This window comes from Sarcophilus harrisii, chromosome X, assembly GCF_902635505.1.
Source record: "Sarcophilus harrisii chromosome X, mSarHar1.11, whole genome shotgun sequence".
Classification (NCBI taxonomy): Eukaryota; Metazoa; Chordata; class Mammalia; order Dasyuromorphia; family Dasyuridae; genus Sarcophilus; species Sarcophilus harrisii.
The window spans coordinates 40,353,298-40,371,929 of NC_045432.1; the positions used below are offsets into that span (position 1 = coordinate 40,353,298).

Consider the following 18,632-nt stretch of genomic DNA (forward strand, 5'->3'; position numbering starts at 1 on the left):
AGATGCCAAGTAACCCAATATATGTTAAATAGGGTCAAAATATTTGTTAAATCCAATATATGGAAACACATATATACATTTATCGTGCTGCACAAGAAGAATCAAATAAAAAAGGAAAAAAATGAGAAAAAAAATATAAAGCAAACAACAACAAAAAGAGTGAGAATGTTATGTTGTGATTCCCACTCAGTTGCCACAGTCCTTTCTCTGGATATAGATGGCTCTCTTCATCATAACATCATTGGAACTGGTCTGAATCGTCTCATTGCTGAAAAGAGCCACATCCATCAGAATTGATCATTGCATAGTCTTCTTGTTGCCGTGTACCATGATTTCCTGGTTTTGCTCATTTCACTCAGCATCAGTTCAATACATGACATTTTGTAATGCTGGTGTTTCCCACCCCCAGCCCCCAGTATCTATCATGAGTTAAAATCTGCTGAACTAAACTAGGTCCATTCAGACTTGAGAAGCGAATGCCTGCGTGATGGTAATTATATGCATATGTGATTATATATATGCCGTTGTTGCTGGTGTGCAGTCATTCTTTAGTTGTGTCTAACTCTGTGAAGCTTTTTTTTTTTGGCAAGGATATGGGGGTGATTTTGCCATTTCTTTCTCCAGCTCATTTGATAGATGAGAAAACTGAGGCAGTCATCTGACTTGCCCAGGGTCACATAGCTAGTCAGTGTCTGAGGCCAGAGGAAGATGAGTTTCCTGACTCTAAGGCTTGACACTTCTTCCACTGAACATATCCATAAATGCATTCGCATATGCCATACATATACACATACAGAGACATGGACAGATAGAGTGCCCGGCCTGGAGTCAAGAAGACTCATCTTCCTCTAGCCTCAGATACTTCCTAGTTGTGTGATCCCGGGCATATTACTTAACCAATTTTACCTCAGTTTACCTCTCCCCAAACACATCTGGAGCACCATGAAGGCATAAAAGTAAGCACAGATTTGGTTAGGAAAGGCAAGGGATACTCTCTGAAGGTTGACTGAGTTGTCGGATGCCAAGAACACTGGCTTGGGAGTTGGAACTCTGGAGTTCTCATCCCTGCTGAGCTTTGGAGCCTCTTGCAGGCTTCACTTATCTCATCTCTACACAGAAAGCCTTGATGACGTGAGCTCCAGAACCATAAAACAAACATTAGCTGCTGAGCCTGAGGAGAGAGTAGGGCCCAAGACTCGGGCAAAGCCAGGCAGCCGGTTGGGGCAGAGCTGGACCTTTCAGTCCACCTATTCTGTGGCCGCTCCTACCCCCGGCAGCACCCCGGTTCCCTCCGGATGTATTTTGATGTCTAGCTTATCATCAACATTCACCTTGAAGCTGGTTCTCAGCATGGGACTCCTGCTTTCTCTGCTTAGTGCTCCAGCCCTCTGCAGATCTTACAAGGGAAGACTTTTAAGGTACTGAAGGGCAGATCAAAGATGAGGAGCAAAGCCTTTGCTGGGAAAATATCTTCCACAAATGCCTGTTGAAAAGGATGTGGATTTATTCTAGGCAGCAGGAGACAGAATTTGAGCTCTCGAGTCCACTGGTGACTTTCTTGTGAGCAGTGAATATGTTTAGAACCTCTGCTGTTTATGAAAGTATTCTATTCTGTCATTTGGAGTTTCTTTAGAACTATCGGAGCATATATCTATGTATGTATGTCGTATGTATATTTTCAAAAGTTCAAAGTCTGCTTTTAGACACTTCCTAGCTGTATGACATTGGACAAATCACTTTACCTCTGTGTCAGTTTCCTCATCTGTCAGAAAGGAGATAATGATCTCCCAGGGCTGTTGAGATACTAAATGAGATAATATTTATAAAGTGCTCTATAACGCTCAAAGCATTATAAAGTTAAAGTGCTCAAAGCCACTTTATAACATAAAGTTATTATTATTGTAGTAACTATCTAGCAGAAATGGCAGAATCTAGTCTTTTACAAAATCCTTATTTTTCTCCTCCTTTCTTAGCTATAAACATACAGATGAAGATCATCTAACTTGTGAAGGGCCCCCTATGGAAATACCTGGGGAATTTACTCAGAAGCAGAAACTGATCTACACTTACTCTGTGAAATTTGAAGTAAGTGTGCTATGCCGATGATAGCCAGGTTATCTTGTCAAAGATTATTTCATCTTTGTCACGTTACATGACAGCACAGCTGAGGAATCCAATGTAAAAGGAACATATTGGATGTGACATTTTGGACAGGACAGCTAAAAGATGGCGAGTCCGGGGGTGGGGGCCGCGTGAAGCACCTCATGGGAAACGATTGGTATCCGTGTGGCTGTCACAAAGCCGAATGATATGTGTTTTGGGTAGAAACTTTATGTGTGATTTTGGCTTGAGTGTCTGACCTGTCACGATTATTCTTCCTAATGTTTTGCATGACTTCTTAATGGGGGCTGGGAATGAAGATAAGGGAGAGAATCGGGAACTCGGAAGTTTTGAAAAAATGTAAAAAATTGTTACTGGGGAGAATAGTGGATAAATAATTTAAAAAGATGATTCTTCCTACTTCTAGCACTTTTTATTGGTTTCTCAATAGCTCAGTGCTGGCTAATCTCATAACCCAGGACCAGTTGGTTAATAATAGGAGCCTGTGTTCCAGCTTCTTAAACTGAGGGTAGCAATCCCATATAGGGTCTTTATAACTGAATGTAGGGGCCGTTAAATAAATGTTTGATTTGCGTACCTATTTTATATACCTCTATACCCGGGGGTCACATAAAAATGTCTTGGCTGACAAAGTATTGCGAGTGGAAAAAGTTTAAGAAGCCCTGACCTATGCAATACCCAAATTTGTAGCTCCAGAGGCTGGACCCACAGAATGTAATGAGGGCCAAAGGCATGCCCAGTTTTTGCAAGTTACATCTGATAGTTGTAACTAACAGAAGGTTAGTCTGTGGTTGCTCATCTGGCTTCCTGTGTTTGTTTTAGGAGAATAATAGCATCAAATGGGCGTCTCGATGGGATTATATTTTGGAGTCTATGCCTCATACCAACATCCAGTGGTTTAGGTAAGTTTTCCGAGACATAGAGAAAACATCATTTCAGAGTGGAAAGTTTAAATGTCGATTTCCCATTAAGACGAGTTTTTTTTTAACCTTTGCTGTACCGTGGACTCCTTGGCAGTCTACCTAAGCCCATGGACCCTTTCTCAGAATAATATTTTTAAATGCATAAAAGGAAGCACAGGATTACAAGGGAAACCAATTATATTTGAAATAATGTATCAAAATGTTTTTTAAAAAACAAGTTCACAGGTTTCAGGTTAAGAACCATTCCTTTAGGAAGTTCAAATCTGGAGGGAAAGCAGAACAAACTCCATAGCCTGATAGAGATTTCAGCTTTTCATGGACGACTGGAAAACTGACCAACAAAAGAAGGGGAAAGAATGAGTTGGGGAGGGCAGAGAAACTGTCTTCTGTTTTTCCCTGGGAGTTCTGGGCTGATCTGGGATCCACAGTGGAGAAAGTAGTTCAGGAAGATTGATGTGAACGGAGGCCTATAGTATATTCTGCAAAATGTTGTGGCCTAAACTTGGGGGTGAAGCCTGAAGACTTCTAGCTACATGGGACCTAGGAGTCTAATCTAGGGGAGCAAATCAGCAAACCTAGGGCTCTAGGGCTTTGGGATGTGTGCGTGTGTATATAAGGTCCATATGCTTCTATGCATATTTTTCTGTATCCGTACAGATCCTCCCCTTTTGGTAGGAGTAGTCTCAGGCAGGTGAATGGGTCCCATTGAGCTCAAGAAGTAGTGTTGTCATAGGATAATTGCCCTGGGATTCGGGAGCCTCAGCTTTACATTCAGGATTGGGGAGGAGGGAGGGCAGGAGGACCTGTGGGGAGAGGGGAGTCATACCATCTGCTCTACCGGATACCTTCCCACAAAGGTCGATGGGCCAGCAAAGCACATTATCTTGGCCCAGAGAGAAGTGGCCATGAGTGCTGTGTTGCCTCAGGGAGTCCTAGCCCTCTTCCCCCTTTCTTCTTGTCAGTGGAAGTAGGGCCCAAGCTCATACACAGGTACAGTTGAATCCTCTAGTTCACTTAAATACATACTCTGACTGCCCACTGCCTAGACACGTGACAGAAATGCCATTGTTCTCTCCCGGCACAAAGAGGGCATCTGTTTCTCCCCCTCTCCCTGGCCTAGTTGTATTGCCTCTTGGGTAGCTCTGTCATTAAGGAGCCTCATTCTCTGGGGCTGGCCTTTGAGAGCAGAGAACCACGCCCCCTACTTTACTTCCTCCTCTTCCCTTGTTAAGTGGTGACCCAGCCTTGGAAGCCTTGTGTTTGGTGTGTCCTAGAGCTCTTTTGCTCTACCCTCTGAAGAACTGTTCCGAGATAAAACAGGCCGTCCGTAGTGGTTCTCAAAGGGAAGTAATTCCAGCTGGTCTGTGGGCTGCCCGTGTTAATGCCATAACAGTGACAGGGCTTTGGCTTCAAGCTCAGGCTCATGGGTGGATGTCTCTATTTGCCGACAGCTCTTGTTCCCAGGATCCTTATGTTTGGGTGTCTCATGAAGAGCAGTGCCAGACTTTCGACTGCTTCTGCTCAAGTTTTTTCATAAACCAGCCCACAGAAGTTGGTAGGGAAAATAGGCCACGGGGCCCTGGCCCTGCCGAACGAGGTTGTGGACTGAGCACATTTGAGAACTCCAGGAGTAGAGAGAGTGGCCATTTCCTGGCTAGCACCTTGAATCCTCACTGCTAGATCCGTCAGCAAGTTTGGTATTGAGTGAATCCAGTTAACCTCTTTTGATCACAGGACTTTTTTGGGAAACATCATTTATACTTTTTTTAAAAAAAGATTTTTCTCTACATTAAAATAACCAGAGATGGGCCAGCTAGGTGGCGCAGTGGATAGAGCCCCAGCCCTGAAGTCAGGAGGATCCGAGTTCAAATCTGGCTTCAGACACTTAACACTTCCTAGCTTTGTGACCCTAGGCAAGTCACTGAACCCCAGTTGCCTCAGCAAAAAAATAAATAATAAATAACCAGAGATGCAGAGTTACTTTAAAAAAAAAAAAAGGAGGTGGTGTTTTTTGTTCCTCTTAGTGGCCATTTTCATATATTCAGGTATCTCATTTCATATAATCTTTTGTGAGAAACCTTGGAATTGTGTGTATATCAACAGATAGCAAACTGAGATTTAACTGTAACAAAGGCTGGAGGTCTGACCTTAATCAGAAAGAAGAAGCCTGGGCTTGAGTCTCCCCTGACACAGACACAATCACTCCATCTCTCAACTGCCAGACAATTGTTGATCTGCCTTTGGTGAGGAAATGTCTTTACCCATGCTTCCTACGGGTCTGTGGAAAAAAGGTGCCCCCAAAGCCCCCAGCAGGCTGACTCATTCATTGTCTCTCCTTTACACAAACTTGTGTTGGTTGGGGTTTTGTTTTTAACATAGCAAATAAGAAATTAAAATGAGATTTTTTTTTCCTTCTAGTATAATGAACTCCCTCGTTATTGTTCTTTTCTTATCTGGAATGGTGGCCATGATTTTACTAAGAACTCTCCATAAAGATATTGCAAGATACAATCAGATTGATTCTGCTGTAAGTAAAGCCTGCACGCATGTTATTGAACGAGATTCTGCCGGGTCGATTTTCCTAGGAATGGGGAAACCATGTGATCTTTGTCTTTAGAGTAGAATGCCTTCGCTACTACCCAGCATGCACTAGTTATACAGGAAATTTTAAATGACATTCATGATCTATGTTTACCTTGGGGGCAATGAGTAAATTGTGAGTTTCAGACGCCTTGGAGCTGAATAGATAAAAACATCCAGGTTGAAGCGAATCCATGGAGATTTGATTATATATAAGCAACTCCGTGGTGGTGTTATTTGGTTTTCATAGGGTCATAGGTCATGGGCAGATGAAAGAATATTGCTCTACAGAAATAGCACAATTGAGCCTGCTAGGTTAATTTGTGCAGATGCGCAGAGACGCGGAGCACTAGGTATTCGATTCAATTAAAATGAGCTTCTGTTTTCACTTTTTGACTCTTGTAATTACCTGTAGAGCTTCTAGGTTTCATTTGTCTGAGAGAACAGCAGGGATGGGCGGAAGCATGCTCCCTACCTCTGGACTGCAGATGCAGAAGGAGGCATAGATTTTTTGGACACGGCCGGTGTGGGGATTTGTTTTACTTAATTATGCACATCTGTTACAAGGGTTTTCTTTTTCTTTTTCTTTTTGTTCAATTAGGGCAGGGGGTTGCAGAGTGGAAAGATAGGAGTGAGAGAAAATAGATTCTTGCTAATTGAAAAAATCTCTAAATTTAATTTAAAAAAAAAAGATCAGTGAGGGGAACAGATGTGTTGTTACCTTTAATTCCTTTAGCATGTCATTATAGCACACGGTGCATTGTGATTCATCGGAAAAACAAAATTGTTATTCTAGGCTTTGTTTAGTTAATGTGCCCTACCTAGCATTCGCACGACGGATGCCAAGTTCTGCTTGGAAGGACGTAGTGACAGCATGTCACGGTGGAAGTCTGGGAATTGGGAGCCCAGGGTTCTAGTCTCAGCTCAGCCACTTAAGAACTTTAAAACCTTGAGCAGGTCACCCCTCTCTTGGCACCCAAGAACCTCAGTTTCTTTATCTGTAAAATTAGGGAAATGTGCTCACTTTTGGTCCCTTTCCATGATGAATTTTCTGGCTGATGATTCACTTGTTTCCAATTTATCTGTCTTTGGAGAAAGATGTAGTTTCACATAATTTTCAGAAGCCGACGCGTGCCAGATTTCGGAGGCAGCAACTTGTATGTTTATTTATCAGACATTTTCTCTCACATCTGTAGGAAGATGCTCAAGAGGAGTTTGGCTGGAAGTTGGTTCACGGGGATGTCTTTAGACCTCCAAAGAAGGGAATGTTGCTGTCTGTGTTCCTGGGTCAGGGAACACAGATTTTCATTATGACCTTTATTACATTATGTGAGTAGCATTTCGAAATTAATTTTCTTAGAAATAGTCTCGGAAATAGGAGATTTTGTCACAGCTCCTGAATCTTCAGTGGACGATATCTTTTTCTTCCTCCCTCCCTCCCTTCCTTTCTCTCTCTTTCCTTTTCTTCCTCCTTTCTTCCCTTCCTTCCTTGCTCGTAATATTGTTAGACTCTGGAGAGATGAGATATTTAAAAAAATTTTTTCCATTGAATTTAACAAACATCCTCTCCCAAAGGAGACCATTTCCTTATATAAAGTGAAATGGAAAAAAGAATTCTCTGTGTTAAACCATATATTTCAATTTTGTGATTTGCCTTTAAAGTGTTATGATAAATTCAACATGTTATTTTCCAAATTGCCAGACTTATATATGTTTTCTTCTGCCCTTCCTTCTCTTCTCTGCATTAAAAAATGATTTAACGATCCTCTTTTTTATGGGAAAAACTAAAAATATGAAACAAATGAAATAAAATGCTACCATTGGACATTAAAAGTGCCAAATAAGATGTTTAAAAACACAGTTATTAAATGAGGCTTTTAAAATATTTTTTATTTCTTTTTTAACATATACTTTCAGCCTTTCTTCAACCCCTCCCCACTTACTGAGAAGGCAAGTGATATGATAAACGAGTCCTTGTTTAAAAAGTGAAACCCATGTGACTTGGACACAATTAGAATACGCATAGTGTTGTCAAAACCCATGAACCATTTCTCGTGATAAATTCGTGTTTACATATTTATCACAAAACTAAAACTGTTGACTGTTAGGCTTTGCTAAATGTGGCTGTATACTTCTTAGCTTAACTCTTTTAATTCTTTTAACTAGCAGTGGTATGTCCTTTGTAATGGGCTTGTTATTGCTAGAACAATTCCCTTAATTCATAAACCCAAGGAGAAGCTTGCCATTTTTTGTGGATGCAAGAAAAGGGGGAAAATGCCCCCACCCTTTCCTACCATCCTTTTTTTTTGTTTGTTTGTTTCCTTTTGTCTTATCTTCCCTCCATCCTGAGTTTTCAGACACCGGTTCTGATTTTTGTATTGTTGCCTAGGTTTGTACAGCCTTTGGATCCCGAGAGGATCGGTCTTCTTGCCATCTTTATTCCCACACTGATTTTTGTCCTCCTCCTCCTCACGTCTCCAGTTTTCTTTTAACTATCCCTGGGGTTTATGATAGTAGTCGGGAGTGACACCGGGCAAGTATTTTTATATAAATTTGAACCCTGAAAATAAAAATTTGGAACTCATTCGATTTCCAAACTTACCTCACCCGCTTTTCTTTAAAAATCTTACTTTTCCTTACCAAAAAAAATGGTGAGAGGTGAGTTAAATTATTATAATTTGTTTGAAGCACCACTCACTTATCAGCCCCCTGAGAATATCCTTTGTCGCTGCCGCTTGTAACGTGAAATCCTAATCGAGTTACACTTAATTTACTATAAAGCACTGTGTAATTGCAAAGTGATTATTTTCACTGGTTGAATATTCCTTTTTCATGCCTTCAGTTTTAGCTTGCCTTGGGTTCCTTTCACCTGCCAATCGAGGTGCATTAATGACCTGTGCAGTCGTACTGTGGGTCCTGCTGGGAACTCCTGCCGGCTACGTGTCTGCTAAGATGTATAAGAGTGAGTATAGCCAGGGTTCTTATTCCACTTACTTGGCGTGTTCAATGTCAGGATTAAAGGGCCTTAAAATAGCATTTTTCAAATTATCAGTCAATAGGGGAATTGTGGCAGAGCTATGGGAAGGAAATGGTACCTTTGTCGCTATAAAATATTTGGAAAATAGCTTAATCAGGTTTCTTGAGTAATGGTGACTTTTTCCATTTCTTCCTCAGCATTTCGAGGTGAAAGGTGGAAGACGAATGTTTTGCTGACAGCACTCTTATGCCCCGGGTTAGTAGCTGAGGTGCCATCTTTTGGAATTGATCCTTTTTGGGGGTATTTTGCCTTGGAGAAATCATTATAGATAATAATAAGGAAGCAGTGAAGTGATTAATTGCCACCATGTTCTCTGAGTAGCTCTTTCTTTTATTTCCATGTTCTCTTCATTTTTCTATGCATTGAACATCTTGCCTCTAGTAATAAGAGTTATTGGCTACAGTGCTCGGTCTTCATCTGGAAAGTTTCGCCAACTCTTCAGATGCCTTCTGTGTCACGTTGGAAGGACAAATCGCGGACCACTGGAAAAATAATGCTCTTGTGGCTCTTCCAGTGCCTGCTCCTCCTTAGTTACTGTGGAGTTGGGGTACAGTTTCTGTCCATCTTTGCTAAGTCCTGGAGCTTCATGGAAAAATTACCTTAGTGCCAGAAAATGACACTCTCAAAGGAAGGGCCCTCCGAGGCCCTTACGTTTTACAGAGGAAGAAACTGAGTCACAGGGAGATGACTTCCTCCTATTCTAGACCTACACCCCTGGAAGGGACCTCAGAGGCCTTTGAGTCCAACTCTTATTTTACAGAGTGGGGGGAGGAAGAAATGGAGACCAGGGAGGGGAAGAAACTTATCTAAAGTTGCAAGACTAAAATCCTGGTCTCCTTACTCCAGTGATAAATTGGTGATCCCTTAAATGCCAAATTCTTCAGGGTTTTGAAAACGAGGTCTTATCTTTCTGAAAGCAACTCTTCTCGGGTCATTCTTCAATTTGTACTAAAACAAATTCTCCATCAATTAGAGGAGCTCATTGTGGGGAAGTTCCATGCCGGTTGGCGACTTGGTTTTGACATACAAAGCTGAGAGGCTGACTTGCCACAAGGGAGGTGGAAAACATTGGCTCTTGTAGCTTCATGGCCCCCTTTCCTTCTGACTGTATCTAGGGGCCGGGGGCAGGATCTGAGTAGTGGCCATTTCATTTCAGCAGGATGATGGGCCCCTTGGCAAGAAAGATGGAGTTTTTGGAGGGGGGAGGGACTCTGAGGCACTCCTACGGGCCAGTACCATCTGTTTCCCTTCCCTAACTTTTCAAGTAAAACAGATTGAACACGTGTCCTGACCTGTTTAATTTTGGAGAGTCCTTGCTGGCCTTCTCTGAACTCTGGTTTAGTTGCCTTCAGTATGTGCCTTTTCTCACCCTTAACCAAAAGTTGATCATAAGTACCGAGAGGGGGAAAAATTGTTTTCCTTTTTTCTTTCTTTCCTTTTTGTGAGATAATTGGGATTAAGTGATTTGCCCAGGGTCACATAGCTAGGAAGTGTTTAAATGTCTTTCCCATAGGAAGATTTGAACTCTGGACCTCCTGACTCCCAGCACTGTGTTCTATCCACTACAGCGCCACTTAGCTGCCCCTAAAAGATGGAAAGACATGTTTTTGATCTCATGTTTTTTTTTTTTTTTTTGTTTGTTTTTTTTTTTTTGTTTTTTTTGGCAAGGCAATTGGGGTGAAGTGATTTGTCTGGTGTCAGGAAGGCTGGATTTGAACTCTGATCCTCCTGACTCCAGGGCTGGTGCTCTATCCACTAGCTGTCCCAAGGAGGGAGGAATCTTCAGCTCCATAAGACAAGAAGCATTTTTAAAGTACCTCCTTCTGTGCTAGACACTGTGCTAAATGCTGGAAGGAGACAAAGCCAAAAATCTTCCACCTTGGAGGACTAGTCCACTAAGGGTGAGAGGGTAGGCCCTGTTAAATAGCGTGTACATACAGAGGGATTTTGGCGGAGTGGGGAGGAGAGAGCAACAGCTCGAACTCCAAAGAGTTGTTTGTCAGCCATGAAATGCAGGGTTTCCAAAGGCTAAATGCAAGGAAAAGAAGAATAACGGTTGCTCTTTAATTTCTTTTGTTTGCAAAACAAACATTATGTCATTTCAACCTCACAACAGTCCTGAAAAGCGAGTGTTATTGCCTTCATTTTTCAGATGGGGAAATTGAGGTAGACAGCAGTTATGTGATTTGTCCAAGGTCATATAGCTAGTAAATGTGTGAGGTGGGATTTGCATTCAGGCCTTCCTCACTGCCACACCCTTCACTTTTATCTGCTGTGTGGCTGCCTCTGTAAATCACATTTGGGAAAAGGGATGGGGCTGATAGCCATGGGGATGAGGAGTAGGGATTGGGAGCCAGGAAAGGGAAATTCAGCCTTGGCAGCCCATGACCCAGAATCTTTGGTCTCCTAAGAGGAGCCAGAGGGCAGTTAGTTGTCCTACCCTTCACAGCAGCAAAGGGAAAGTTACTCATTTTTTTTTTTTCCGTTGTTGATGAGGCAATTGGGTTAAGTGACTTGCCCAGCCGGGACGTGGTAGGTGTCTGAGGCCAGATTTGAACTCGGGTTCCCCTGACTTCAGGGCCGGTGGTGCTGCATCTGCTGTAGTGCCACCTAGCTGCCCTGCTGCTCACTTCTAAGAGATGGATAGTGAGTGTCTGATCCCATTCACTTAGCAAAGCAGGTCGGGGGGGGGGGGGGGGGGGGGGGGCTGGAGCCTTGCTGGCTCCGCAGGAGTAAGGGGTGTTTGCGGGACTTTCCATTCCTTGTTCTGTAGGAAAGTGGGCTGGAAAGGTGGGTCGGAGGCATCCTGTGCTAAGTTTTACTTGTATCTCAGAGGCAGTGAGGAAGCAGCCAGCCAGGTTTCTCCAAGGCTTTGGAGCAGGGGAGGTGACACGTCAGAGGACAATTGCTTTGGCAGCTGTGTGGAGGAGAGATCCTGGAAGTTGTTAGGATGGCTCAGGCAAGAGGTGCTAAGACCCGAGAGGAGGTAGAGGCGCTGGTGGGAGCATGAAGACTTGGCGGCCGATTGATTGTGGAAGAATTGGAAGAGTTCCAGGTGACTGACTTGGTGAGGTTGGGCGCCGGGACAGAAATCGGAAATTGGGTAGGAGGGATGGGCTCAGAAGGACCAATGAATTTTACTTTGGACATGTTGTACTTGAAATGGCAAGGTGATACTGAAGTGTGAGGAGCAGGCCTTTATTTGGCAATCAGGGAGGCCTGTGGTATATGGATCAGGAACTCGTCTGCATGTGGATGACCATAGAGACCGGGGTGGTAGCTGTCTCTCAAAGGAGGGGACAAGAGAGGAAAGGAGGTCCCGGGCAGAGCCTCCACAGAGAGGGCGGGAAGTAAAGCCCAAAATAGCCAAGAAGTGTTCAGAGACAATGGTGTCATGGCAGCCAAAAGGGGAATGAGCAGCCAGTCAGCAAATACCATACTGGGCCTCTTGGATACCAATACAGGACTTTTTCCTGACTCCCTGGACATTTCAAACTGATTTCCTGCAGGAATTTTGAATGCCCCATGTCTAAAAGAGAGCTCACTATTTCTTCTCTCAAGCCTGCTTCTTCCAAACCATCTTTGAGTGGACTTTTGTGGGATTTGGAGAGGGCAGTCAGGGTAAAGTGACTCACCCAGGGTGACACAGCTAGTAAGTGTCTGAGGCTGGATTTGAAGTCGAGTCCTCCCCGCTCCGGGGCCTTCAGTGCCAGCTAGCCTCCCTCCTCCAGCGTTATCGTTGAGCGAATCGCCACTACCCTCCCAGTCACCTCAGTTTGCTGCACTGACATCATCCCGGATTTCTCACTCTCACCCCTCACGTCCAATCTGTGGCCACATGCGGTTTCTCCCTTCCCAGTGCCTTTCCTCTATGTGCCCCCTTCTGTGTCGCTGGCCCTCGTGACTCTCTCACCTGGATGGTCATAATGGCCCCTGATTAGCACGTTGCCCACCACATCCTGGGCACTTAATAAAGGCTGACCGACTCCCTGCTTTGAAGCCTTTCCCCAGCTCTAATCTTCCTTTTACTCAGCTGCCAAAGGGATTTTTCTAAAGCACCCTCCCTACCAAATAAACTGTTACAAACAAAAGCCCCTGGCATTTAATGGCCTTCACAACCTGGCCTCTCAAGCCTCTCCTCCAGACTCCTGGGGCACAGCCCCTACCCCCACCCCTCAGGCCGATGGCCTTACCTCATTCTTTCCTGCAAACCTGAGGCCCTTGGCCTAGACTGCCCTCTTGTGCCCTGATCCGGGTTTCACATCACTCAGATGTACACCCCCCAACCCCCAGTCTCTCTCCGGTTCCTGACGAAGGGGTCGCTCGTTTGCTTGCCAAGCCCCCTCCTCGACGCTTACCTTTGATCCCATCCTTCTTATCATTTGCAGCACATTGCCCACCCTGAGATCCACACTAATCTCCCATCTCACTTTCTATCAGCTAGCATCCTCTAGCTCTCCTTCCCTCCCACAATCCTCCTGGCCAACCAGACTCGCGACCTCTGTGTCACGCTTTGTGAGCAGAGCTCAGGAGTTGGATGCAAGAGACTTTATGGAGCTCAGTATGGCACGATTTGGTACGAGTGAGAGTGAAACGCTTTCAAAACTGGGTAATTGGGAGGATGGGGGGCGGTTGGATGGCCCAAGGGATAGAGCACTGGCCCTGAAGTCAGGAGGACTGGTCCTGAATTCAAATGCAACCTCAGACACTTAATGCATATTAGCTGTATGACCCTAGACAAGTCACATAACCCACAACTCTCCCCCCCAAACCCCCCCCCCAAAAAAAAAAAGAGCTAGAGGTCAGGAAGCAGAAGGCCCCAAATCATTGTATTAAGCTGTGTGAAGAGATAGTGATGCCTATTTTTTTTTTTTTTTCTTACCACTTTGGTCTGATTTTACTTTTCTTCTTTTTTTTTTTTTAAGTTTTTTATTTTCAAAAGATATGCATGGATAATTTTTCAACACTGAATCTTGCAAAACTTTGTGTTCCAATTCCCCCTCTTCCCTCCCTCCACTAGATGGCAAGTGATCCAATATATATTAAACATGGTAAAATATATGTTAAATCCAATATATGCAATTTCCCAGTGTTCTCTCTCTGGGTGTCGATGGATCTCTTCATTACTGAACTAGTGGAACTGATTTGGTTGATCTCATTGCTGGAGATGGCCACGTCCATCAGAATTGATCATCGTATAAGTCTTGTTGCTTTGTATAAATGATCTCCTGGTTCTGCTCATTCCACTCAGCATCAGCTCATGTAACTCTCTCCAGGCCTCTCTGAGGTCATCCTGCTCATCTTTTCTTTTTTTTTATTATAGTTTTTTATTCACAAGATATGTGCATGGGTAATTTTTCAGCATTGACAATTGCTAAACCTTTTGTTCCAACTTTTCCCCTCCTTCCCCCCATCCCCTCCCCCAGATGGCAGGTTAACCAATACATGCTAAATATGTTAAAGTATGTTAAATACAATAATACGTACACATGTCCAAACAGTTATTTTGCTGTATAAAAAGAGTCGGACTTTGAAGTAGTGTACAATTAGCCTGTGAAGGAAATCAAAAATGCAGGCGGACAAAAATAGAGGGATTGGGAATTCTACGTAGTGGTTCACACTCATTTCCCAGAGTTCTTTTGCTGGGTGTAGCTGGTTCAGTTCATTACTGCTCTATTGGAACTGATTTGGTTCATCTCATTCTGCTCATCTTTTCTTACAGAACAATAATATTCCATGACATTCATATACCACAACTTATTCAGCCATTCCCCAACTCATGGGCAGCCACTCAGTTTCCAGTTCCTTGTTTGGTCTGATTTTTCTTGCACAACATGACAAATATGGAAATATGTTTAAGAGAATGACACATATTTAACCTATATCAGGTAGCTTGCTGTCTTGGGGAAGGGGAAGGAGGGAGAAAAGTTTGGAACACAACAGTCTTACAAAAATGAATCCTCTTTACATGAATTTGGAAAAATAAAATACTGTTGAAAATTTAAAAAAAAAGAGAGATGGTGATGGTAATAGCCAACACTTATGTATATGCAATGTAGGGTTTGCCAAATTTGCCTTCTTCATTGGATTGCTTGTTAACCTGAGATGACGGTTGAGTAGATGGTGTGGGGACCTAGAAATTCGCAAATGCAATAAGATAATCACCTCTGGGATATCTGCACTTATCTCCCATCAAAAGATGGCTCCTGCGGTCTAGATCGCAGCCTAGCTGTACCCAGCTGTCCTGTTACTGTGGCCCCTGTCCTTCCTCCCACGTGTTAACGGCACCTTGGAAAAATGTTTTGGCATTTCTTATTTCATTTGAAGCTGTTTATATGCCTCTGAAGCAGTCAGGGCAGGAGTTTTCCCCTCCATTTCACAGATAGACTGAGGTTCAGTGAGTAGGTGCTTGGTGTGAGGTCACGTGGCTGCTACCTGTCCTGTCCAGGGCTAGAACCCAGGCTTTCTGACTTACAGCCCCGCGCTCTTGCCACACTGCCTGATGCCATCTCTAAGGAAAAGCTTGAAAGCAAAGAAATCCTTTTCTATTGACTGGCAGACTTCACTTTGAAACTCATTCACACTTAACTGTTAAGTCAATCAGCCTTTGCCTCCTAATTAGAGAACAGAAGGCTCTTTCTTCCACAAGGGTCTCGGAAGCATTAGCACATAGGTGAAGAATTTCTGAGGAGACAAGGCTTCTTGTTTAGAAATCCCATTTGGTCTACTAGGCTCTGCCTGATCATCGACCCAGTTCTGTCTTTTTTGGTTTCCACAGGTGATTTGGGGCCGTACGTGTCGGCAGTGATAGTGTTCGCAAGGACTAGTCTACTTTTTCCCTTTCCAATTCAGTCCCTAGGGAACACAAACGGGGTAGCCCGGATGAGGCTGCTCTTGTCTCAGTGCCTATGTTTGCCTGTGTCCCTTTGTCCCCAGCTTCTTTCAGGGTTCGTGTCAGTTGGCTGATCATCTCTTTTCACACCTCCCTTTCCCCATGTGCCCCTTTCCTGCTCAGGCAGACATTCAGCCTTCTCTTTCAGCTCCTGAGCTTAATCCAACTTTCCTAGCTTCCCTCTGACCCCCAGGTCAGCCTCTTGGGCTTCCACACAGGCACTGATCCCAGATCCCTTCTCGGATGTTTTGAGCCACATCCATGTTTGTAGTTGCCGTGCGCCCATTGTCTGCTGCACAGTACGCCCATTTGAAGGCTGAGAAATTGGGGAGAACCTCAGCTGGTACAGTTCAGACAGGCATCTAGGCTGGACTTGACCATAACTTTTTGATGGTCACTTATTCCCTCAGTGTCGTGGAGTCCATGTGGACTCTGGAGTAGTCACGAAAACAAGGATTGCACCTCATCACCTCCAGGGGAAGGAGGTGGGACCCAGAGACGGACACGTGCCACCCAAGATCTGACCAAGACCTAAAGGAATTCAGCACAGCCACCTTGGCTTCAGGGACCCCGGATCGATTCGCTGGGTGTGCAGTCCCAGAATGCAGCCAGGTGGATGCAGCGAGTGTGGCCCAATGAGAGGGGAGTGCAAGAGGGGCTTGGGAATGGACAGCTAGAGAGGGAAGAGGTAGCTGGGGAAAGAAGTAAGAGAGAATAAAAAGGAAAAAAGAAAAGGAAAAGCCCAGCAAGAAGTTGACTGCAGTCTCAGAAAAAACTTTTGTGTGAGGTAGCGAGGAAAGAAGCGGGAACCTCGAAGGATGTTAATGAAGGGCAAGGGGAATAGGCAGAGTACAGATGAAACTCGTGTCTCAGAAGAAGACATATATGTGATGCACGCTGGGGAGGTGCGACAGTGATTTCAGCTCCTGAAACAAAGGAAAAGGGACGAGGGATTTGGAAGAAAGCTTTAGGAGCTAAGAGCGCCTTTGCCGCCTCTGGATTTGCCTACTGCATAGGAAGGGACTTGAGACATCGGGTAGATGCTAGACATCCAAAAAAGCATTTGGTAAAATTTGGTGGTGGTTAATCGGTGAACCTTTGGGACTCCCTAGGCCGGGGCTGTGTACTTTGCAAGCCTCTGACTTCTGGCTGGACCCCTCAATCTCGATTCTCAGTCCCAACCTCCAGGCCATCCCACCACCTTAGTCAGGGCCAGGAGCTCCCATTTAAATCCAGTCTCCTTAAGAATTCAGTGAGTGCTTTTGATGGTGGACCCTCCCGGAAACTCTGTGCTCTAAATGGGCTGGATGGTTCAGGGCTTGATTCCAGCTTCAGACATTTATTAGTTCTGTGATCTTGGGCCAATCACGTCCACATCTTGCACCTAGGTCTCCATGACCTAGAACCCTTCCAGTTCCATGATCCTTTGCTCCTTCAGTAAGAGGCAGAGCTGAAACTTGAATCTTGGATTTGAGTCTTGTTTTTTCATCCCTAGTCCGCTCTCTCTATTGTATCATGGTTTTTGGTCCAAAACCTCTGGGGGACTCTCCATTACCTAGCAAATAAATGGCAAATTTCTTGGTCTTACTTCAATTTTCCCGTCTTATCTCCAAGAATTTCAGTCCCTGAGCCCTTCACATCTGCAAGGCCGGTCTTGTCAAGTCCAAGAACAAGGGCATGCGTACTTCCCTCTTGGTGGTCTCAGAGAAAAGCTTCCCAGGGCCACTTCTCCCTGATTGGTCCCTCCTCTGCCCTCCTTATCACTAATGCTACTTGTAGCTTGGCACAGTGGAAAGAATCTGACTCTGGGTTCAAATCCTCCTCTTTTTGCATAGTACTTATGCTACTTTGGACAAACTTCATTTCTCTGCGCCTCGGTTTCCTCATCTTTTAAGTGGGGAAGGGATAGGCCCAGTGGCCTTTGACATCCTTGCTCTAGATCCAGGGTCCTCTGTATGTCCTCGAGCAAGTCCTTTCCCCTGATGGTGTCTCATCTGTTGAATGAGAGGATGGGCCTAGCTGGCCTTGGAGGAGCCCTTATTCTGGCCTAACTCTGGGCTCCCAAGTTCCTCTCTCCCAGACTAGATGGGAAGGTCAGTAAGCCTGGGCTGTACCCAGGAGGGTTGTTCTCTAAATGTTTCTCAGTGATGATTAAATGAACACGAGAATTGGAGGCAGCGTTCCTTTCGCTTTAAGACTGGTGAGCAAGGATTGTTCTTATGAAAAGATAGCAAAAAATGGAGAGTTGGCCTGTGATAAGAATGGAAAAAAATGGGGGGCAGCTAGGTGATGCAGTAGATAGAGCACCAGCCTTGAAGTCAGTAGGACCTGAGTTCAAATCTGGCCTCAGACACTTAACACTTCCTAGGGTGACCCTAGGCAAGTCACTTAACCCCAATTGCCTCAGCAAAATAAAAGAAAAAAGGGGGAAAACATGTAAAAATCTGAAGGTCTGGACCAAAAAAAGAGCAAAGTTGTATGATAGAAGTGATGGAACTGGGGCACTGAGTGGGACGGCGAAGGAGTTGCTTGCGCGTCCTGTGTGCCAGGCCCCGTGTTAAGTGCTCAAGTTACAAAGAGAGGCAAAAGCAGTCCTTGTTCTCGTGGAGGAGACAACATGTAAATAACAAGGCCCTGACAAGATGTATGCAGAGTGACTGGAAGCTCATCTCACATGAGAGAAGGTACTAGTGGATGGGGAGACCCCGAAAGTCTCCTGCAGGGCCCAGGTTTTGAACTGTGTTTGGAAGGAAGCCAGGAATACTGCAGCCCCTAAGTGAGGAGGGAGAGCACTCCAGGCAGTAGGGACAGCCAATGCAAAGGCACAGAGGTGGGAGATGGGGTGTCCAATTTGCGGGACGGCTGGATTGTAGAGTGTAGTGAATGGGGTGGGGAGGTGTAACAAGACTGGAAGAGTAGCAAGGGACTAAACAGCAGATTGTGTATTGAATGCTGCAGGTAATTGGGAGCCATTTGAGTTTATTGAGGAGAGAATATGACATAGACTTAGGAAAACCTCTTTGGCAGCTGAGTGGAGGATGGCCTGGCGAGGGGGAACAATTGAGGTAGGGAGACCGAT

The 18,632-nt window shown here is 44.6% G+C and overlaps 1 protein-coding gene across 1 annotated transcript in view; it reads left to right on the forward strand.

Moving 5' to 3' along the window:
- The window catches only part of LOC100919810 (transmembrane 9 superfamily member 2), a 91,131-nt gene that overhangs the window by 53,544 nt on the left and 18,955 nt on the right, over positions 1 to 18,632 (forward strand). Inside the window, exons 8-13 of the mRNA XM_031945061.1 lie at positions 1,974 to 2,085; positions 2,944 to 3,023; positions 5,463 to 5,571; positions 6,821 to 6,953; positions 8,467 to 8,586; positions 8,799 to 8,856. Coding sequence (XP_031800921.1) covers positions 1,974 to 2,085; positions 2,944 to 3,023; positions 5,463 to 5,571; positions 6,821 to 6,953; positions 8,467 to 8,586; positions 8,799 to 8,856 — 612 coding nt within the window. The remainder of the gene's footprint in view (positions 1 to 1,973; positions 2,086 to 2,943; positions 3,024 to 5,462; positions 5,572 to 6,820; positions 6,954 to 8,466; positions 8,587 to 8,798; positions 8,857 to 18,632) is intronic.